Source organism: Pteronotus mesoamericanus, unplaced genomic scaffold (genome assembly GCF_021234165.1).
Source record: "Pteronotus mesoamericanus isolate MK-2021 breed Mesoamerican mustached bat unplaced genomic scaffold, CSHL_Meso_final contig_73, whole genome shotgun sequence".
Lineage (NCBI taxonomy): Eukaryota > Metazoa > Chordata > Mammalia > Chiroptera > Mormoopidae > Pteronotus > Pteronotus mesoamericanus.
This window is the reverse complement of record NW_026555245.1, coordinates 16,614,727-16,638,728: the sequence shown is the minus strand read 5'-3', so window position 1 is coordinate 16,638,728 and position 24,002 is coordinate 16,614,727. Positions and strand designations below refer to the sequence as shown.

The following is a 24,002-nucleotide window of genomic DNA, read 5'->3' as shown; positions in this document are numbered from 1 at the left end:
TAACATTGTGTCATTCCTTCCACAGCTCATGCTTGAACTTCAGTCATTTGTGACTCCTCTCTCCCCATCCTCTGTACAACCAGGCAGTCAGGCTCTTGTTATTATACCTTGCTGGCTCCAAATCCATCTCCTTTTTTGGCCATTCCCAAGTTTAGTTTAGACCCTACTTTCATCTCAGAGTTAGCCATCAAACTCTCTATTCCATGGTAAATGCAGCAAAAATCATACAGATTTTGAAATGAGACATCGATTCAAAATAGTTCAGGTCTGTGCTAGTCTGTATAGCTGTAGCACCTTTTGCAATTTTTTAATTTCAGTCATTGTCCTATAAAATGAGCACAATATCTAATATATGGGATTGCAGTGAGGATAAGAGGGACTGTGGAGTGTTTATAGTGCATTGCAGGTAGCAGGCAGTTAGAAAATGTTGGTTCATCTTCTGTCCTTCCATTTAGCTACATCATTGATCTGCCTGGTAGGTCCTACTGAAAGTATAGCTCTCATTGTGTCATTGCTCATCAGAAACTTTCAATGGTTCCCTATTGTCTCACTTATTAAATAAAGATGCTACTGCCTGGCTTTCGGAGCTCCAGTTCTCTCACTCCAGTATTTCCAAGTTTTATACCCGTAACTATGCTTCTCCATGTACTTCATGTATTAGCCAAATTCACTATTTTATTTTCATGCTGCCACTTCTATGTAAAATGTCTTCTTTATATTATCATCATACCTATCCTACAAAGCCTGTGTCAAAAGCCATTGCCTTTACAAAGCTGCTAAGAACTTAGAAGTGGAAACGTCAGCTTTGGCAACATTGTGCCCAAGCTCTGGATCCAGGTCCTACTCCTTACTGTCATCCTGAGGATACTACTCAATCTCTGCAGCTCAGTTTCCCTTGCAAAATAAGAGCAATAGTACCTACTTCATAGAGTTGTTGTGAGGATTAAATGATATACTACATGTAAAGCCTTTTGAATAGTGCCTGGTACTTGGAAAGCTTAAACTAGTTTCTCTACAATCTTGGGCATGAATAATCAACATTATTTTTATTATCCGGACCTGTATTTTCCAGGGAATTCAAATTACAAGGTGTTTGACATCCAGTGGAAAGAGGAATAGACTAGGAACCAAGACACCTGGATTCTGGTACTGGTTGCCACATAGCCTCTCTGGATCTTTTCTTTGCTGCCAAAAAAAGGGTGGGGGGGGGGGGAATGAGCAAAAATCACTAAGCTTTCTTTCACTTCATATAGCCACATGGATATCTAATAATTGCCTCCAACTAAAATTGACCAAAACAGAACTCTTAATTTCTACTTGTCTAAACATACTCCTTCTGTATCAGTCAGTAAATGATACTATCATCTACTTAGCTAGTTCAAGTTAAAAAAAAAACAAAAAACTTCTGAGTTACCTTTGAATCATCTGTTTCTTTCACCATCTAAATCAAACCCTATTGGTTCTAAATACTTAAAAAACATATCTAGTGCTACAGCCCTAGTCCAGCAATCTCTTGTCTGCACTGTTGCCAAAGATTCTTAATACATCTTTCTGCCTCTATTCTTGCCCTTTTTCAAACTATTTTCCAGAGCCAAAGTGATACTGAAAACGTAAACCAGATATCACTCTCTTGCTTAAACCTCCTCCCCCCGCCCCCCAGTGGCTTTTCATCATGCTTAGAACAAGATCCAAACACATTTACTTCCTACCACTCTCCCCCTTATGCTGTAGATGCATGGCCCTTCTTTTCCTTCCAGCTCACCAAACTCATGTCTGCCTTCGGCCTTAGCATTTGCTGTGCTCTGTTCTTGAAATATTCATCCCCCAGATGTTAGCATGATTTGCTTCTTGTCATTTTGATCTCAGCCCTAATTGCCCCCTCCCTTCTGTAAGTAGTACTCTATCATACCCTGTTTTATTTCTCTTTTTATTACCTGAAAATAGCCTATTTATCTCTTTGCCCTCCTGGTTGAAACTAAATGTCCTCCTATTAGGTCTAATAATTCCTAACACAGTGCCTGAAACACAGTAGGTATGCCAAAAAAAAAAACAAAACAAACAAAAAAAAAAAAAAACCCAGACTGAATGAATACATAAAGGAATAAATATAAACCCATTTTAATAAGGTACCAAAATTTATATTAATTTTCATGAGCCAAGTGTTGTTTTTTAAAGTGTGAAAACCTGTTTGTTTTCCCTTAATTTAACCCCTCATATTGAATATTATTGAATACCTACGCTTGTGCAAGAAATGACTGTAAATAAAACAGTAATACAATTACAGGTTTTTTCCCCAAGTAGTTCTCAAATTTACCATTCCATCCATCTTCTCTCCCACACTTCCACAGCAGTGCAAATTTTCATGCTCTGTGGCCTAGAGGGTTCCCTCCTGTTTCCCCCCCCCCCCCCCCCCCCCCCCGTAAATTCTAATCTCCCAATAATCTATTCTCCCGACTGCAGCCATCGAGCTTTTCAGTCGCTATTATACACCTGCCTGAACACCTTCGGAGTTTTCATTGTTCTCAGGATAAAGACGAGAATCTACCCTGCTCCACCACCTCCCGTCACGCCAGCCCTCTCCCCGATCCTGGTTCCCGCCTGCCACCTGGTTGGTAGCCTTAGCTTTCTGCTTCCTCGATGGTTCTACACCGCACCCACTTCGCCTGCCTCTTCCCATCTTGAGATTGTCCCTTCCTCAGTGAAGCCTTCTCTGGTTAGGACAAGCGCCACTCCCCCTCACACAGTCCCACGTCACCAACGGCTTCTTTTTCAGAGCTCTTACTTAACAAATATATACTAGTGAATACGGCAAATTTATTAACGTCTTAGTGTGAGCTTACGCTCAATAGCAATTTGCGGAAGGAAACTTCCTAGCCGCCCAACCACTCCTCGCACCTCCCCCAAGGGCTGTGGCGCAGCTATGACGCATTAGATAGGCGCCACGGGAATATCGCAAAACGCCTGCGCAAAGGGGTACGCATGCGTAGAGGATCGAGACCGCTGACAGATTCTCGGTGGCGGTGGTGGCGGCGGCAGCGGCGGACCTGGACTGCGGGGAATGGGAGTTCTAGCTCTCTGACTGAGCACCGCCCCGGCCCCCCTGGCCCCCCGACATGGCTCAGGAAAAGATGGAGCTAGATCTGGAGCTGCCTCCGGGTACGGGCGGGAGCCCCGCGGAGGGCAGCGGCAGTGGCGGCGGCGGGGGCCTCAGGAGGTCTAACAGCGCCCCCCTTATCCACGGCCTCAGTGACACTTCGCCGGTGTTCCAGGCCGAGGCGCCGAGCGCCAGGCGGAACAGCACAACGTTCCCGAACCGCCATGGCCTTCTGCTACCGGCCTCCCCCGTCCGCATGCACAGCAGCCGCTTGCACCAGATCAAACAGGAGGAAGGCATGGACTTGATCAACCGAGAGACGGTCCACGAGCGCGAGGTGCAGAACGCAATGCAGATAAGCCACTCCTGGGAGGAAAGTTTCAGCCTGAGTGACAACGATGTGGAGAAATCCTCCTCCCCGAAGCGCATCGATTTCATTCCGGTGTCACCAGCACCATCTCCCACCCGGGGAATTGGGAAGCAGTGTTTTTCACCATCCTTGCAAAGTTTTGTGAGTAGCAACGGATTGCCTCCAAGTCCTATTCCCAGCCCAACGACCCGATTTACTACTCGAAGAAGCCAGAGTCCGATTAATTGCATCAGACCAAGTGTTCTTGGACCATTGAAAAGAAAATGTGAAATGGAAACTGAGTATCAGCCAAAGAGATTTTTCCAGGGCATCACCAACATGCTTTCTTCTGATGTTGCACAGCTGTCAGAGCCTGGTGTGTGTGTATCTTCCGATACCCTTGATGGAAACAGCAGCAGTGCTGGATCTTCTTGTAACTCACCAGCGAAAGTCAGCACTACCACCGACTCTCCGGTGTCACCTGCCCAAGCGGCCTCTCCTTTTATTCCAGTAGATGAACTTTCATCTAAGTGACTCACCCTCCCATGCTAGAGACTCGGTTGTTTTTTGTTTGTTTGTTTTGTTTTGTTTTGTTTTGCAATGGAGAGAAAAATCAAGTTGGAACAAGCACTGAACTTTGTCGATTAATTTGAGTCTATTTCCTATTTGACCCTTTCCCTTTTTTGGAATTTACTGAACTGTTGATATTCTAGAGAACTTTTATGTCAGGTTCCTGCGGATGCCCTTGAATTCAGTGTAGTAATATTTTCAGACGTTTTCCCAATAAGTGTGTTGAAGCATACATCTTTACGCTGCTAATATGTCTAAATACATATGTTATCCCTTGATTTTTTAAAAAATAATTGAGAGCTCTATTTATTTATGGGATTATTAAGTTCTGATGCAAATATAAATGTTGAATTAATCAGTGTAGTAAACTGATGTTTTAAAATTCCATACTTCATGCCCACACTAATTTTAATGTTATTTTTAGTGATTGCTAATTTCTATTTGATGAACAATAACTTACGTATTTACGCTATTTTTAAAATATGTTATATCATATCAATTCAGTGGTTGTCTGTTTTATCCAGGATTCCTTGGATATTTAATTTTCTGGGTACTTAAGTGGATGGGAGGGGGAATGATAAAGAACAAGATATAAACGTTTGCAACAAATCTTTTGAAATTAAACCTAAAAGTAAGCATTTAAGAAAAACATTTTAAAATGAAATTTAATAGTAATTCTAATAAGTTGTACAAATATAACTCCTCTACAGAAAACGTTTTTTTAAAACTAGAAACTGCATTCTCTTGGGTATAATCCTAAAGTGAAATGGGACAGTGTCTTGCAGTCTTAATTCACTGTACATAGACTGAGGCCAGATACTTTGTACCATTGCAAACTTAAAAGTTTTTAAAATGTAGACAATGTGTGGGAAGTCCTGTCGAACTTCAGCAGAGCACCAGGCAGATAAAACTCTCAATCATTAATATGCTTTAAAATATCCAATCATTGCTTCAGTAAAAATCATTGCCAACAAGAAGCCAGAGCAACTTTTGGCTGCTCTTTTTGCTTTGCCCATCTGTCACCTTCCTGGTTTTCCCTGGCTGAGGAAGGAAACAGCTGTTTCCTTGCCAACAGGTCCTTCCTCTCCATCTCCCACCAAAGTAGGGCATCATCGCATCATTGGTTAGACAAAGGTACAGTGTGACTCGGGTTTCTGACAGTGAGCAACAGCAGGACTGTGGAATTGTTTCAGGAACTTCTGTGGTTAAAGCTACACCTGGAGTTGAGTGCCTTGGGGACATCAGTTAATTAAGGGTCAGTGACTTGGAAAAGAATATCCGTGGAGAGTCACGTAGGCAAATCATTATTTGACTTAGGTGTTGTTAAAGGTAGAATTGTGAACTGTACTTTTCTTTGCCTTTTACAATTAAGACAAAATATGAAAATATTTAATAACAATGTTTTTTATATTATATTTCATATATCATCCTTAACTAGAGAGAGACAGAGAAAGAAAGGAAAAAAACAGGGGAGAAATAAAAAGACTAAAAGAGGCCAAGACAAAAAGCTCTGGCTTTTTATTGTCTACAGAGATTTTTAACAATTACGTGGAATTTTTACAGCTGAGAGAATAAACAGAACTCGCCAACTTTCAAAAGTTACCTCAAGGATTCAGTAAAATTATGTCAAGGGTAAGATGATGTGCAGAGGCTTAAAATTCTCTCTTTTAGGTAATGGTGTTCATTACCCCTTCCTGACTTGTTCCTCAAATTCAAGCCTGTATCTCCAACTTCCAGTTGGGCACCTTGACCTGCTTCCAGAGGTACTTTAATCTCAGCATCTCTAAAGCAAAATTTATTGTCTTCTCATTGAACCTGTTGTTGAATTACCTAAATTGATTGTGTCACTACCATCCAACTTCCTCAACTAGAAACCATAGGAAACATCCTTGACTTTCCTTTTTCCCTGTCTGGCACACCCAACTCACCAAGTCCCGTCTACTTCTGAAATGAATCTCAAATATCTCCCTTTCTATCTCTCTATCGCCATTGATTTAGCTTAAGTTATGGCCTAAGTGAATTGCTTGCCTATTTTCTTACTTCCCTTTTGGCCCAGTCTTCACATCGACTTTAAAGTGATCTTTTTTAAAATATGAACTTGAGTTTTCACCCCCCTGCTTAAAAAAGATATGCTTCCCCATTTCCTATCTTTTTTTTCTTTCTTTTTTTAATGAACTGGCCATACTCTTAGAAGCTTTAATCCACTGTTCATCCTGCCTCAACAGACATCTTGCCTTCTTACTCTGCAAACACTAGCCTACTTGGTAATCTTTAAATATGCCATGTACTTATATGTGTTTGTACTTTTGGATGGATCGTTCCTTCTCCTTAAAATGCTATTTCTATCCTTTTCAACCAGGCAGATGCTTTATTTCTTTTTATTGCATATGAATTTAACTGAAATAATGTATACCTGATGATTATAAAGATATTAAACAATGCAGGTATCTATACAGTAAAAAGATGAAAGTCTGCCTTTTAATACATAAAATTCATCTTCCCTTCCCATAGGTAATTTCTGTATATATTGTACAAGATGTGTTAATCCACATTTCCATGTATGTATATGTATATAAAGGCAGGAAACCAACATGTCATTTACATCTCTCTTCCTTTCCCCCATATCTTACCATTCTCCAAATCTCATCGATTTTATTTTCCAGAATCTATTTTCTTACTTTCATCTCTGCTGCCACCCTGATCCAGGATGCCATTATTTCCCTCTTAGGTTTCTGAAGCTGCCTTCTAATTCCCATTTGTCCCCCACACACTTGCTCTGGGTGGCTACCCACTTACTCTCCATATAGCAACTTGAGTAATTCTTTTAAAATTGCTAATCTGATCCCTCTCCCAGCTTTGAAGCTTCTTACTTGCTTCCTGTCGGTGTTGTGGTATATCAAGAGGATGGGGTTCTGGCCCAGCAGGCCCAGTGGGAGAAAGCTCTTGCCTCTCTCCCTCTTGTCTTCTGTATCCCACCTTGCTGGCTTCTTGCGTGTTATGTATATTATGTTCTCTCCTATTTTAGGCCATTTTGCCAGATCCTTTTTCTTGAAGGTACAGAGAAACAGAAACCTTATTCCTGGAAGCTTATTTTTCTATATAGGCAGTAAGTTTTAAATCAGATGAGTCTCTTAAGAGTTTATATAGACAAGTACTCCAGAATGTGAGTACTTAGATCATGTAAGAATTATCCTTTAAGAAGAAAACATTTTTTGGGTATTAGTATTGCTAATCTATAAACTTTGTGTTAGAAGTCCCAAAGCACATAACATTTAGTTACAGTATAGTTTGTCATATATAAGAAATGTCTGTATATGTTTTCTTTTGTTATGTTTGTTAAAAAACACAATGTAAGTAGGAAAAAATAATTTGGTCACTAAATTTGCAGCTGCTGGATGTCAGAACCTTTAAGCATACTTAAAAGATTGAGTGGAATCAAGAATAACCTGTATCAGGTTATCTTCCAGTGATTCACAGTAACTAGTTCAACCAGTTAAATACTATAGCAAGAGAGTACTCTTAGCAGTAAAGTGGGGAAAGTGTCAAGGCTTATGAAGGAAACACAATTTAGACTTTTTTTTTTTTCTTATGGGCATGTTAATAGGTGAGTAGTAAGAGTTTGAAGATCCAAGAGAGAGGTCGGAGACATGGGATAGTTGCCACAACAACAAACCAAGGATGACGATGTCACCTGCATTTCCTGGGTAGCTTCAGGGAATAGAAGAAAGAGTTGGTCTTGGAGAGGAGGTCTGGAAGCACATGAGGAGGGGAGAGGCCAAGAAGGGAAAGGCGAATGAAACAGCTAGGGAAAGATCAGTAAGTGCTGAAGTGATATGTTGTTGCAGGATTTCAGGGGTGTGGGGAAAGGTTATGAAAAGTGAGAAGAATTTGTATGTGAATGCTTCTATTTTCCAATCATTGCGGAATCTATGATGTTTGAGGGTGGAACAAGGGTAGACTTGGAAGCTTGAGTGAAATAAAAGGTTTAAATGTTGCCTCTATTGAGACTCTATAAAGAAATGAGTAGAAGGTTTATTGAGCCACACTGGATGGCAGGTGCAAAAGAAGTGGATTGGATTGACCTTGGTTTGAGAGTTGGTTAAGTACTAGGTACACTAGGTCAAGTCCAGTGTGTGAAGCAATTAAGTATTCTGCTGAAAGCGGAGTTGAATGACTTACCAAGGCCTTGGGGATGGTAATAGAAGTCAGCAGTGGGTTCTTGGATATTTCTTGCAAGGTCTTACCTTACAATCAGCCATGGCAGAGTATACAGAGAGTCTGATTTCCCTGCAGAACTCCCACTTTAGCGGTTTTGCCCATGTTTTTCATGGCTAATTTTCTTTAGTTGGAAAGTCAATCCTACATCAGCGAGCCTTGGGTTCCACTTATTTGATAAAAAAAAAAAAAAATGAGTCATATTGCACACTGTAGCCAAGAAAGTTCTTTATGCTTTCCCTAACTTGCCATTCAATAAAAAATGTTCTTAAAGGTTGAAATGACCTTTATATTAAAAACTATATGTAAAGTACTTGCTATATGTCAGTCACTGTTCTAGGTGCTAAACAAATGTGTTATTTCATCTTTATCATCTGAGGTAAGTGCTATTAGTGTCCTCATTTTATAAATGAGGAAATGGAGGTACAGAGAGGTTAAGTAACTTGCTCAGCATTCCAGAATGGAGGTGGGCAGTGTATTATGGTTAAGAACACAGACTGTGGAACCAAGTGGCCGTGATAAGGATTACATGGGTCACTATATGTCAAGTCCTTACAGCAATCCTGGGCAATTTCTGTAGGAGTGTTACCTATCATTATTCTCATTGTGATGTGTGGTAGTTGTCATTATTGTTTTCTTAATAACAACAATGATGCTGTGAACCTACTAAGAAATCTTATCTCTATCATCCTTGGCTAATGAAATGCCTGCCTTCATACTCCGTATCATTATACTCTCTACCCTTCAAGACATCCTTTATCCTTTCCTATTATAAGGTGAGTGTTTTGGATGTTGAGGGGTGGGTTTTTTTTCTTAATTTTTAAATTACAGTTGACATACAATATTAATTTCAGGTATACAACCTAGTGATTAGACATTCATATAGCTTAGGAAGTGATCACTCTGATTAGTTCCCATTTGATGTCATACATAGTTATTACGATATTATTGACTATGTTTCCAGTGCTGTACTTTATACCCTCATGACTGTTTTTATAACTAGCAATTTTTAAACCTTAATCCCTTCTTTTTTACCCAACAACCTCCCCCCCCCACAGTCTAACAACCATCAACACATTCTGTCTTCTAACAACCATCAACACATTCTGTCTTGTTCATTTGTAGGTTGTTCTTTTTTCAGACTCCACATGTAAGTGAAATTATGTGGTATTTGCCCTTCTGTGTCTGATTTATACCCTCTGGGTCCATCCATGTCATTGCAAATGACCAGATGTCATTCTTTTTAATGGCTGAGTAATGTTCCATTGTATATGTGCACCACATCTTCTTTATCCACTCGTCTGTTGATCGACACTTAGGTTGTTTCCATATCTTGGCTATTGTAAATAATGCTATAGTGAAATAGGGGTGCATATGATTTTTCAAATTAGTATTTTGGATTTCAGATATATATCTAAAAGTGGGATTTTATGGTCATATGGTAGTTCTGGGTCATATGGTAGTTCTGTGTCATATGGTAGTTCTATTTTTAAATTTTTGAGGAACCTCCATACTGTTTTCCATAGTGACTGCACCAGTTTACAATCCCACCAACACTGCGTGAGGGTTCCCTTTTGAGAAATTGGAAAGTCTTATACTAAGCAGACATCTCCCTCTGTAATTTCCACCATTTAATTCAATTCGGGCTCTCTGGAAAATGCAGAACAAGCCTTCTCTCTCTTTTAGATAATAGCCTTCCCTTCACAAATCAGAAACACTTGATTCCTCTGTAATTACCTCTTCTGAATTTGAGAAATCTTGAGCAGTTTTTTCAGCGTACTCCCTCTATGAAAGAGGGCTATCATTACTTGGCAGCCAGAATTTTCACAAGATTGTAATCCCTTTAAGACGGCTTTCCCTACTGAGAAAGCAAAAGATGGTTTAATAACATGAACCATTGCCAATAATAATTATAATTAGTGCTAACAGTTCTTGAGCACTTGGTATGGATCTAGACACTATTTTCAGTGTTTTGCTTGCATGAATTCATTTAATCCTCATGACAACCCTGTGAGGTGGTTGCTGTAATTATTTTCATTTAACAGATGAGAAAAACAAATACATTTTCTTAAGTCTCTAATACATTTTTTTCTTTTTGAATTTAGGTTCTTTTTATCTTTTCCTTATAAACAAACTTTTTTATTTGAGATAAAGCTGATTTTCCACTTTGCTACTGCTGCTGCTTTTATTTTGAATCAAATATGTTTATAAAAATTATGGCTTTAAACATTATAACCACATTAGAGAAAGTGATGGGAGAGTTATTTTAGTAATCAGTAAAAAATGGTATAAAAGGAAATCATGCTTTATATATTTTTAAACTGATTTGCTACTTGAAGAAATCCCCAAACCACAAAATTTCAGATTTTTTTTTATTTTCTTTATATATACGTGTATATACACATGCATATATATGCTTTGTCATGTTTGAGTTGTACAGTATCCTTGGTTGTCCTTAGGTAATTGTTCCTAGGGAAACAAAAGCAGGAACCATTTTGAGCCTCCCTTGCCCCCACCAAACCCTATGAGTTAAAAATGTATCATTATTTAGAGGAAAAATAACAGCAGAATCTAAAGAATGATCGAAACCTTTTATTACCTAAATAATAAGCTCTCTAAGAAGCCCTCTGCAGAGGGCAGAGATTTAAATTCGTAACAATTCGGCAGTCCTTGAGAAACTGTTAATTTTTTTAACTTTACTTCATAGAAAATCATTTTACAATTGAATGAAAGTACTCCAAAAGGAAAACCCCTTTCAACACATTTTAGAACTGGTGCTTAGATTTCAAGTTTCATAGTGGCATGTGCCAGCATTAGACAGTTATTTGTTCCCAAAGGTTAGTATCATTTTTGAAAGTTCAATAAATATTTTTAAATCTCTTCAAAAGTGACTTTTAGTTCTATCTGTGGCTAGTTTGAGAAAATAATTTTATAATAGAGGCTAGGCAGATAACATATAGTCAAGCCTCATGCATGTCAACCAAATGTACATGTACCTGTGCAAACACACACAGATACTATTGACAAGAATGTTTTGTGCTTTGATTGTACATCAGCTTTCTGAGTTTGAAGTGCTGTCCTAAAAAAGAAATAGGTATTTGGTTCTGGTACGTAGGATCTCTGCCTCATTCCTAGTTCTTCTTTTGAACTTGTGAAATAAGTACTTGGGGAGAGGTAAAAATCACTCATTAACAAATTCTAAGGCAGTATGACTGAAACTTGAGAAGGGAAAACTTACTGCTTTTATTTACCTGCAGAAGTTCAGTTCTGTGTCAATGCCAGGGATAGTTCTTGTTCTTTTCCAATTGCCTAAAATGGTCTTCCAAACCAAACTAATGTCTAAGGGTTGGCTAGCAGGCGTGTTGTGAAAGAAGACAATTGAGAAAGACCTTTTGTGTCCTCACAAAGTAAAATAGTTGGTCGAAGTTACCATTCCTGTGATTCAGGCAATACCTGCCCCTTGCTTTAAGGACAAAGAACGATTTTACTGTTGCAATGCCAGGAGGATTACCGGAGTCCAGTGACAAGTAGCTATTGAGTGCTGATATCTTTTGGAAAGAAAAATATGAGATGTTCGGGAGAGAATGGGAGTGGGGAGATGATGGATGGATTGGGTATTTCTTTTGGCATGTGAGCCCTGTCTTGGGCTATCATTTTGAGCTCACTGTTGAGTAAAGAATGACGTTGATGGTTTTCTTTATGAATGCTTATTTACTCTTTGTTCCACTTCACTGGGGATTCAGAGTTGAGTCAGGATGTGTTTAAGAATTTCTCTGAGTGTCTTTCCCTTCTGAGGAAAACAGGTGAATAATAATAATACTAATACTTGCCAAGTTACTTTGGGTCAAGAATTACAATTCTTGGAGGTCTTTACCTTACCAATTTATACCAGTCTTATAACTCTGAACTAAATTCTATGCCTATTTATACAGTCTTTCTAAAGGCTCCATTTTGCCACACTCCTTGTTACTAGATATTTCTAAAGTGCAATTTTAATGGCTACCCCTTAACTTCAAGATTAAATCAAATCATGCAGCATGAGTGAAAAGAGACCCCTGTACTTCCTCATACCCCCTGAATTCCCAACTAGCCACACTGAGTTGCTTGAGGTTCCCCCAAGGTTTCACGTTCCTATAGATGGTCTGTGCTTTGACAAGCTGTGCCCTCTGCTTAGAATGGCTCTTCCTTCTTCCTCTACAGTCCCTACAAACCTTCTTTCCTTAACTAACTCCACCCACGGAGTTCATCTTCTGGAGAGCCTTTCCTGATGGCCCCTGCTTCTCCAGCCCTGATCAGTTAGATGGCTTTCTTTGGTCATGCTCTTATACCCAAGGCTTCCTTCTACAAAGGCAGTCAACAGGCTGACTTGTTTTTATATGATTCCTTGTCTGTTTTGTGTGAAAACAAAGCCTCAGCCTTTTACTTCTGTCTCTAATGCCTGTGCATAGCATATTATAGTTGCTCAAATTTAATTTGAGTGGATGATTAATGGATGGGTAAACGGGTGAGCAAATGGCACAGACTATTTTTAAGAGAAAGGAATGTAGTAAGATACTTAGTGGAACAAGTCTAATCACATGGCTGGGCTCTATGGTTTGCCAAGAGACTAAAATTCATTCATTAAGCAGTTTTGGTTTGAGTACCTATTATGGGCCTCACACTGGCTCTTCTCTTAGGATATATCCATGTACAAGACAAAGACTCCCACCCTTTTGAAGTACATATTCTGCCTACATTCTAATAAGGTAAAGGGAGGGTGACAATAAACATAATAGGTAAGTAAATCATATAATACATAGAGGAACAGTAAGGAGGTCAAAGTGACTGAAGCAGAGTTATTGAAGGGAAAGAATAGTTGGAGGGGGACTTAGAGAGGTGGGCAGGAGTGGGGATTGTTGTAAACACAGATGGCATAGGGTCTTGTGTGTCACTGAAGGACAGTGGCTTTGGTTAGAAGAGATGGAGAGCCATTGCAGGGATTTTTTATCATAGAAGAGGCATGATCTGTCTTAGTTTTAAAAGGAACCCTTTTGCTGCATTGACGTCAGACTATGAAGGGCAGCATTAGAATAGGAACCCGTTAGGAGGTTTTCCAGCAATCCAGGTAAGAGATGATGGTGATTTTTGGATGAGGGTGGTAGCAGGGGAAAGTGGGGGTGAAGTGGTTGAATTCTAGACATATTTTGAAGGTAGAAACAACAGATTTTGCTGACAGATTTAAGATGGGCATGAGAGAGAAAAGTTAAGGATAATTCCAAGATTTTAGGCCTGAGCAACTGCAGGGACAGAGTTACCATCGACTTAGATGTGGAAATCTGTGAGTAAAGTTAAGATTTTTTTGTTTTTATTTTTATTTTTTGTCTGCGGGCATGAAGATAGGTGTAGGGCGCTTCAGGAGCTCCGTTTTGGATGTGTTAAATGAATGACTCTTATTAGACATTCAAGTGGCAATGTCAAGTAAGCGACTGGATATTTGAGTCTGGAGTTCAGGAAAGAGGGCTGGGCTGGACATACACAGATAATTGGGGGCGGGCTGGCTCTTGACTCTATTTAAAATCAAGAAAATAATACATGTGATCACTAGAGGTTGCCTGACTGTGTGTCTAGAATTATAAGAACTGAATCTTGGGTCACTCTCTAACATTGAGAGGCCAGGAAAAGGACACTGAGAAGAACAACCAGGAATGTGGTATCCTAGAAACTATGTGAAGAAAATGTGTGAAACAGGATGAATGGGATTGGCAAGAAATATTCAAAGTCATGAAAAGCTGTAGAATCAAAGGATAGATAAAGAGCTTCCCAGACAAGAAAAAAAACTAAAGGAGTTCATTATCACCAAACCCTTATTATATGAAATAATAAAGGGACTTATTTAATAAAAAGAAGATCAAAACCATGATTGATAAAATGACAAAAATACAAATCAGCAAACGAATCTAAAAAACAAACTAAACAAACAAGAAGAACAGAGACAGAATGATGGATCCAGAGAGCGTGTTGATGGTTGCCAGATGGGTATGTGTGGGAGAATAGGTGAAGAGGTGAGGGAATTAAGAAGTACAAGTAGGTAGTTACAGAATAGCCATGGGGATGTAAAGTACGTACAGGAAGTGGAATAGCCAAAGAGCATATATGCATGACTCAGGGACATGAACAATGTGGGGGGGGGGGACTGCTTGAGGGAGTGGGGAGGGTGTGGGTGGAAGAGGGCAAAAAGGGAAAAATCAGGAAAACTGTAATAGCATAGTCAATAAAATATAATTAAGAAAATAAAATACAGACCCCTTCAGAAAGAAAAAAGAGAGAATGATCAATTGTATCAATTGTAGCTGGCAAATTAGATGAGGATTGATTATTGAGCCCTGGATTTACTAACAGGTAAGTAAGCTACAGGTCATCTTGGTGAAAGTCATTTCATTGGCGAGGTGGGGTGGAAGTCTCATTAGAAGAAATTTAGGAGAGAATAGGATGAGCAGGATTGGCGACAGCCAGACGGCTGAAGATTGTTTTTTGTTTTTTGTTTTTTTTTTAAATCCTTGAGGATAAAGAAGAACTAAAGTGAAAGGTCATCTCTTTATCCCTTTCACCTTCTTATTGGTAAATTGTAATTAAGCATTTCATAAGAAATATCCCATCATATATGATTATATTTAATCACATTTGATTATAGTTTGGGGAAAAAACAAGGGCAAATGAAACTGTTTTCTCTACTACTGCTGCTTCTTCCTCTTCCTCTTCTTCCTCTTCCTCTTCTTTCTTTTTTCTTCTTCTTTTGCATTATTGCAAGGGGAAAAATCCATGAGTAAGTGTTTTTACTCCAAGCATGAGTAACCTGTTAAAGTGTTAAAGCCAAAGTCTTACTGATTCACTTTCTTCATGAATTTGTCTGGTTCATTTTATTCCCTTGTCACTTTTTTCTCTTGATGGCTTTTTTTTTCGCTTCTAAATTGAAATTTAATTCCACACCCGTGACACAATTATTTCTGTAAGTTTGGCCCAGTTTCCTAACCCAGAGACATTTTCCTCTTCAGTGAGTGCTGTGAATTTTTTTAAAGTAGTTCATTGTCCTCTTAGGTTTTATTTAGGAACAGGTTTTTTTTTCTTATTCCTTTTTAAAATTACTGCTGAATGGCAGGAGGGGAGAGCACCAGTAATGATAAGAAAGAAAGAATGCTTTCCTTACTTTGAATTGCTCACAATTTATTCTAATCATAAAATATCGTCAAGTTCATTCTTGTGGGTTAGTCAGTCTGTCTTAAAAATTTATAGAAGAGGACTCAGGGATATTGAAGCCGTGTTTCTACCCAGGAGGAAAAAATGCCTTCTCCTGGAACTACACTTTCCTGATACTGCATTTCTGTCTTTGAAGATTCCAACCAAGTGCTGTTCTTTCCACGGAGCCTCCTCTACTTCCCCAGGCTCTAGGTAGTATTGCTTTCCTGGGAATCATTGTGCTACGTACTGCCTGTAGCCCTTAATTTTGTTGTTTACCTGGGGGGCGGGGGGGGGGAGGCGGGGGCGGGGGCGGGCAGTTTGGCGCTAATGTCATGTAATGGTTAATGCAGAGCCTCTGCAGACTTGTAGAACTGCATTCCAGATGGGGAAGTCCCCATTCCCAGCTCTGTGATTTTAAGCAAATCACTGAATCTGTGTGTGCCTTTGTCTTTTCTCCTGTTAAATGGGAATAGTTCCTACCTCAAAAGTAATAAGGACTACAGGGGATAAGACTTGTAAAATTATTTGTCAGAAAACTGGTAACTTGAATAAATAGAAACCTGAATATATGAAATGTATAATATATACCTATATCTTTATGCTTATATATTTATATAATATATGAGATAATCTCCTACATTTATGGCAGATTGCCTTAAAGAAAGTGACAGTGGCTTATGTTTCTTTCCTAATACCAATTCTTATCTATAGAAAGAACTCAGTATTTATTAATGATGATAGATGGTGCTTAGGAAATATGGAATGTTCATGGAAATTGTGATATGCATGTCATAATGTATTTCATTCTTGCACATTGCAAATGGTTTTAGGCTTTAGAAAATCTTTGAGACTAAAACTCTTACAATGCACAGTGTAGGGAGGTAATGTTGCAACTTTGATGGTGTATGAAGTCAGTAAGCTTTCCTTTCAGTTTTTTTTAACATCCATGAAAATGGGGTTTTTCCAACAATTTTGCAGCTCAGGATACAGAAATCTGCTTTAACTTTAACACAATCTATCAAATTCTGTATAATTAGGAGGGGAGCTTAGGTGACATTTACTTTTAAGCAAGCATTCATAAGCCATGTATTTTAATAATGTGAAAAATATTAGAAGGAAGGAGCAAAATAGGCTAAAACAAACAAATTACACCTTCTAATGATAAAAGCAATATTAGTTAATTTTGGAAACTAAATTAGAAAATTCCAGTAAGCAGAAAATCAGTACAATTCACTGAGATGCCACTGTTTACACGCCCATGTATATTGTTCCATGCTTTTTCGGTGACTAAATATGCATATGTAATTTTCACACAAAATGGCATTTTACTGGATAGTCAGCTCTTTAAGGTGCTTTTTCCCATGTAATATACAATGATGCTTCAAATATATTTTTGCATTATTTTACCCTCTATCGCTGTCCTATATTAGTTCACCAACTGTTTTTGTCTTTTTAAGATTTTACAGTTTTTCTCAATAGCAGTGTTCTGATGTACATCTGAACAACTTATCGAATTTAAAGACCACAAAGTTTCCTTAGACTTGCCAATGTGAAATAGCTGGCATGTTAATTTAATTTAATTTTGTCCATTTAAAAAAAAATTCTTTTCCAGTTTTGAGTGATTTACCTGGTGGTCACACTTGGAGCTCCTCCTCTGTGTGACTGAAAAGAAACTATAGTTCTCTGACAAAAATGTGTATTTCAGGTTTTATTCATGAATATAAGACAGACTTTTCTTCATTTGATCCAAACTAGAGAGCTATGATAATGTCATCAGGAAAATGTTGCAGTGAGGTTTTTACTTCTTAACTAGACTGATCTGTAGTTCAGGGTTAGTAAAGTCACCAGTGGGTCAAGTTATTACTGTCCTGCCATTTCAGTGGAAGAATGGCTGCAGCCTGTGGGTCGGGAGTGATGGGGAAGGAATCCAGAGTTCGGTATTTGCCTCAGAGACTTACGGTTACCATCATCTCCATCTTTCATAGCTGTGGAAACGAGATTCCACATTTTCTTAGTCAAGATTTTATCAAATATTGCCTCCAGCTGCCCACCAAAACTTCTCAGAAGTCTTGTCATTAAAAGTAGAATATTTCTGTTTTATGCACTTAGAAATGACAAAAATTCTCTCTTGTGTCATGTTTATCAGTATTAGAGTTATAAAATATTGTATTCAAATCTATAGATCTTAGGAAAAGGAAAAATAGGGCTGACTTAATAATTCCTTTTTGCAGTAAATGTCTGGCCAGTGCCTACTATGTAAGAACCACTGTGCTAGAGGCTGCCATTGCACAGAGGAGTGAGCAAGTTCTTAAGCAGCTCTTGGCGGGCTACACATATAAATAAAAAAATACCAACAATGATTTGTAGTACTTTGCTGCCATAAATAATGACCTATATCCAAGATGCTACAGGAATTGAGAGGAAGGAAGTAACAAAGGTGCTTACAGAGGATGTAACTCTTTAGCACATTGATAAGTGAATAGGCATTCCCTTGGAAGATGAGGAGGGTGTGAAAAGTGTCTTGCAAAGTGTGCAAAGGACAGTGTGTATGTATTCTAAGAATTTCCAGCAAACAAGAATTGCAGTGTTCGTGTAAAACAAAACAATTCTTGAGTTAAATTTTAAAAACCTGTTTTACTAATTTAATGTTTTCTTATTTTTCTATGTTTATGTTTTTCTTAGAAAACTAATTGATTATTAGTTCTAATTAATTAATAAATTAATAAATCTTTTGATTTTAAAAGAGTAAATGAGATGGGCATGACTGAATATGGTGTTCTTGTAACCCTTTCCTATATCCATGACATACTTTGTTCCCTGCCTTAGATTTAATAGCTTAGAAATTATGACTGCAGATTTGCAGAGATAGAAAGATAGAAGAGAAAAAGAATATGTAGTTCAAATTATCTGCTAAATTTTCTATGCTCTTAATAATACTCCAAAGTATAATCAGGATCACTGTACACATCTGTTGATCTTAGCATTGAAAAAGCCTTCAGTTCTACATTCTGAGATTTCAAACACAGTCGATTTATAGTGCAAAGGAACCAGAGACTTATTAAATAGATATGTTGTCAGAAAACCGTAATGGTCTTACTTAAATATTTTCCACATTAAGTAAGGCATGCAGAACTGTTACGTTACTGACATGTGTTTTTTTTAATAAGTGAATTTGCATCCATGATAATTTTTAAAAAATTCTTCATGGATTTCCACATAATAGTCAATGTGAATACTTGAAAAAGATAATCTGTTGGATCCCAGATTTGAATTAAACCTCCTCAAAGTATAATGATTTCTTTATTAATTTGAGCTTATTTTATAAGCAAGCTTTTTTTTTTTTTTAGGTTTAGGAAGCATAGTTAACCAAAACCTGGAGAGTGATAAGTGGGTAGATTTCTAATATGGTTCTAACAGTTTTCACTTGGTGTATAGTATATCTTGAGCACCTACTATGGCCTAGACACTGAGCTTTCAGGAAGAATTTATCTCTAGTTTTTAATAGGCATTCATCCCTTGGCTTCATGGAGTTTATATTATACTGAGGGGAAATAGATGAGAGAGAGGTAATGAAATAATTGTCAATTGCCAATTACAGTAAAGGTTAGGAAGGAAATACACACGGGGCTGAGAACTTGAATCATAGAGAAGCACCTGCTTTGAGAGGGTGGTCAGGGAGAAAATTCACAGCCTGGGAGAGGCATGTGCAGATTCCATGAGCAAGAAAGAGCTTGATGTGTTTGATGGATTGAAATCAGGCTAGTGGAGTTGAAGCCAAGTGAGTAAGGCAGGAATACCCTGAGATGAGGTGGAAGAGCAAGGTAGGCAGCAGAGGTAAGGTAGGTCAATCAAGGTAAGGAGTTTGGATTTTATCCTAAATGCAATAGGAGGCATTAAAGATTTGATATGCAGGAGACTGTCCTGAACAGATTTCCTTTTTACGGTCATTCTTGCCTATGGAGAATGGAAACAGAGAGACCAATTAGGAGGCTGTTGTATTAGTTCAGGCACGGGACATTGGTAATGGGCTGGGATATAGCAATGAGGATGGAGGGGAGAAGGTGGTTGTGAGAAATTAGCAGGACTTGAGGGAGGGTTTGGTGAGGGGGGGGGAGTAAAATGGGGAGGATTAGAGTGACATTGAATAAGATGGAGAAGTCAGAAAGGGCAGGAGGAGAGGTGTTTGAGTTCTCTTTAGGACCTATCATGGCTAATGTACTTTCAGGGAAACCCAGAGGGAGCTGTCATTTGGATGTGTAAGTCCAAAGCTTAGGAAAAGGCTGGGCTCTAGCTAAAATTATATTTGGAATGACCACACTGCCCATCAGTATACTGGGTTTAATACATTTTTTAAAAAGGTGTTTGTGGTATAATTGATAAGACCAAAACTTTATCTGTAGTAAATATCCTTTATTCATCAGTGACTCAATCATTATGTCAAATGAATGAAGTCCTCTTTGGTGATTCTTCCACTATTCCAGATGGTTTAGCATGGTACACAAGAGCTTCCCGGCAGAACCTTCCAGATGTATGCCAGGCTTCTCCCCAACGTGTGTCCATTTGTATCTTCCAAGATACGTAACTGCTAATTTCCAGAAGGCACCATGTTGCCCTGCCTCCATGCCTTTGAAAATGCTATTTCTGTGCCCTGAAAATACCCATCCCAACCTTTTCATCCTTGCTCTCTGCTAGTCATTATTTAAGCTACAGCTCAGGTAGGTGTCACCTCCTCAGAGGAGCCTTCCAAGAAGAGTCAGACTGTGCCCCTGCCAACCTGTATTCATCCCATCTGAGCACTGATTACACTGTTTGGTGGCTGCCAATCGCTTCTTCTGTCTCTTAGACAACTCTGCTCTTACACCCAGGCAAGAGGGCCCTGCTCTCTCAAAACCACCTCATCTGGGTCTTGTGCTTGAAAGGCCCCTTCCCGGCTCTCCTCCCGCTGAGCCCCTTCTCCATGAAGCAACAAGTCTGAGAGGCCAAGACGATGTTCCCTGCTGGGGCCCAGGTGCTCCTTCCCATGCCTCACTCTGTGGAACCAGGACCCCAGATTCCAGAATTCCGTGTCCTCATTTGGCCAGCTTTGAAGGCCTGGGCTCCTTTCTCAGGCCGTCCTCCTGAGGGAGAGCCAGGCTCCAGAGACTACACCGTTGGGCATGAAAGATGGTGAGCAATATCTGCAGGGGTGTGTACGTGTGTGCGTACAAGGCTCTCGGAGGTGTGACACAAGACTGCAGAGGAGAAAAGGAGGTGCCAGGCCAAGGGTCAGGAGGCAGCCCATTCTGTCCCAGAACCCTGAAGAGTATGAGATTTCTGAATTCAAAGCTCGCTCTTTGAGGAACTGAAAACAGTGATGCTGTTGGGGGCTGAGGTCCGTGTGGGCAGCAGGTGCCCAGTTTAGGCTGGTGAGGAAGAGGAACCTCCTAGCATATGGTTTGTGGGCCTCCGTTTGTTCTCTTTCCCAGACCCTGCAGTTGGTGGGGGTGGGCCTTTCCCTAGTGCTAGTGCAGGAGGTTGGGGCCATGCCTTTCCCAGCACTGAGCACAGGACCTGCACATGCACAGAGGTTTGTTAAGTGAAGGAATAATCCAGCCTTCCATGGATTCTCTGGCCTTGGGATGAATCAGGGGCAGTTTGAACCTCCACCGCTACCTGCTTACCGATAGACCCATCCCACTCAGGGTCTGTGGATGGAGCCCCTGCCTAGAGGGTGCAGCACTGCCATGTGTGTGGTTCTCTGCAAAGGTGCCCAAGTGAAGGGCAAACGAGGGCTGCTTTCCAGCCCACACTCAGCAGCCAAGCCCTGCACATGCCAATAAAAAAGGGTAATTTTTTTGCAGGGTTGAACCTGCCCAGTGGAGATATCTTTTTTTTTTTTTTTCATGCTCCAGAGAGAAGTGACCTTTTGCTAAGTCAGAAAGGGTGTTTTATGCAGGGGAGGGTTGTCATTCAAACAAAGGTGTTCTAAGCTTTCCAAGGTTGTGGGAGGGTAGGATATTTGAGTTCCTGGCTCCCAATTCTCCATTACTAATAAGTTCTTGAGATGCTTAAGCTATAAGCACCTTGAGTGTCAGAATATTTTGAATTATTGCCTCTGTAACTGCATCTCTTCCTCCCCCTTCCCCCCAAACCTCAGACAGGGAACTATTGATCCACGTCTCAGCCGTCCATGCCATTTCCAGTGCTCCCAGCCCTCAGTCAGCACCTGCTGCCCCCGCATAGATTGTCTGTAGGTACTTTAAGCCATCACTTTTCCTAGACTCCTCCGCCCGCCTTCTGCTAAGGTGAATTGAAGTTGTGCATAGTGGGGAGGGGGGTGCCGGGTGCTCTCCTTGAGCCACGACCCAGTCCTGTGCGTTCTGACGAGAGCTCCCCAGACGGGCTCTCCAAGGGGAAACAAGCCTGGGCGGGAGCCATGCTGGAATTCCAGGGAGACTTAGCAGTATTAGCACTAGGGAAAGGGCATGTACTTTTCCCATGGGCTGCTAATTATCACAATAATGCGCCATTCTTTCTGGATTTCTTTCAGTTGGACTGAATTAAGAGCCATAGGTTTATCCCAGTCCTTGACGCTGAGAAAAGAGGGTATGTTTGGTGCTGAGACGTCAGCACAGCAGTGAGCTTTGAGGCAGCCTGCCAGTTGTGTAAGAGTTGAACTATATCCTAAAGCTGAAGATTTGAAATTCTTTCCCCTATTTTCAAACCATGGGAACTGAAATAGTTTAATAATAAGAGTAAGAGTTACTTCTGTGAACTTAATACACCACTTGACAAGAACACTTTGTCGGAGTGGACTGAGTCCCATCCAACAGATAAGTGAAAATGCAGACCTGCATTCCCGTGTAAGGCAAGGTTACTTTGCAGACCACAGGGCCGTGGTGCATCCGCGGAGGGTCTGCAGAGCTCAGCGCCCTCCAAGAGAAGCCCAGTCTCCCATTGAAGGCTTCACTATTTAGAGCAGTTGCTGTATGGGGTCTTATTTTGTTTTGTGACTAATGACATGTTGCATTCTAATAGAATGAAAGGTGGAGGTCTGCCCCAGAGTGTTGTGGTCTGTTTCGGCCTCTCGTGCCATTCTAGAAGCAGTGAGCCAGTGGAGAGCGGAGGCTGTGTGTGAGCATCGCAGAAAACACTAGAAGATACTCCCGGAGGAAACTATTAGTGTCTCTGGGTGCTGGCTGCTTTTATTTTCTTTTGTGATTTTCTGTGTTTACCCAATATTTCTATAATAGATATGAGTTCCATTTATAGTTATATTTTTAAAATATTTAAAAAGAAAACCCATTTGAAGAAACTGAAAGAAAATTGTGTAAAATGAACCTAAAACAGGAAAGGGGAGGGGAAGGGAGAAAGGAAGGAAAAATCTCTCATGGAAGTGTTTGGGATGCTACATTGATCACTATCCTAGTTTTTCATCTTGTTTTATCACTCTCGAAACTGAACATTCATTTATTATCCAATGCTAAAAGAGAGGAAGAAGAAAACATTTATAAAGCATTGACTTAACTTGTAAGGATAAAAACAATCCTCTCTGTCCTTGAGACAGCTTATCCTACTGTGGCAGACATACTCCTAGGTACATTTATTAAACTTTGAACATTTTAGTCTGTCCCTGTGCCAGGCTCTGTGCTAGGTTCTGCAGTTTACAGGTACATACAGAGAGCTTACTTGTCCTGAAGGTAACTGACAGTATACTGGAAAGAAAAAAACTTAAACTCATGATTACAGTGCAGTCAGTGCACAAGAGGGGCGGGGCACCCTGGGAGCCCAGAGGGGAGGTACTGAACCCTGGCTTCGGAGGAGCAAGGCAGGATTCACAGAAGAAAGTGATGCCTGAGCTGCACCTTGAGGGACAGGGAGCACCTAGGCAGGGAGAGAGGGCAGTGGCTTGGCAGGCTCTGGAGTGAATGCAAAGGCAGGAGGTGAGGCAGGAGACGCACAGCTTCTGGGAACTCTAAGTCATCCTACACCTGGGGGCAGGCGGCAAGGTGAAGCGCGTTCAGGAGGCCAGGTCATGAGAGGTCATATGTTATGCTACAGACTTCGAGTTCCTCCCCAAAACAGTGGGAAGCCACTGCAGGATTTTAGAGGAGAGTGGCATAGGCAGGTTTGCATTATAGAAATGTCTCTTCAACACTATTATGCCCCAGTCAGGCAGGCACTTTAGGAAGTTGAAGCAGTAATCTGTGCAAGAAATGAAGTCTCTTAAGATATTAACAGGGAAAAGTCTGAGAAGGAGTCAGAATCAAAGTACATTAAGGAGATTGATTAGCAATAACTTGGATGGGCTCTAAGATTGCGGGGGGTGGTGGTAAGGAGAAGTCAGGACGGCCCTTTGATTTCCAGCTTGGACAACTAGGTAGGCGATGGTAGCATTTGCAGAGTGGAGTGTAATATGATAAACTGTGGTTGGAGCATATGGAATGTATAGTGCCTGTAAGAAGCTGTAGGAGCCCTTAAAGTGATTGAAAGTGTAGATCTAGGGCTCAGGAAAGAGACCTGGACTCAAGAGTTATTTGGGAGTTATTACAAGTAGGTTGCAGTGAACCCATTGGTAAT

At 40.1% G+C, this 24,002-nt stretch overlaps 2 protein-coding genes across 2 annotated transcripts in view; both read left to right on the top strand.

Moving 5' to 3' along the window:
* The window catches only part of PIP5K1B (phosphatidylinositol-4-phosphate 5-kinase type 1 beta), a 313,112-nt gene that overhangs the window by 81,987 nt on the left and 207,123 nt on the right, over positions 1 to 24,002 (top strand). The window lies entirely within an intron of this gene.
* On the top strand, positions 2,990 to 4,409 carry PABIR1 (PP2A Aalpha (PPP2R1A) and B55A (PPP2R2A) interacting phosphatase regulator 1). The gene has a single exon (XM_054583053.1). It carries the CDS (start codon positions 3,114 to 3,116, stop codon positions 3,975 to 3,977), a length of 864 nt encoding a protein of 287 aa, XP_054439028.1. The 5' UTR covers positions 2,990 to 3,113; the 3' UTR covers positions 3,978 to 4,409.

Coding starts and splice junctions, on each gene's coding strand:
- PABIR1 (XM_054583053.1), top strand. CDS start 3,114: ATGGCTCAGGAAAAGATGGAGCTAGATCTGGAGCTGCCTCCGGGTACG.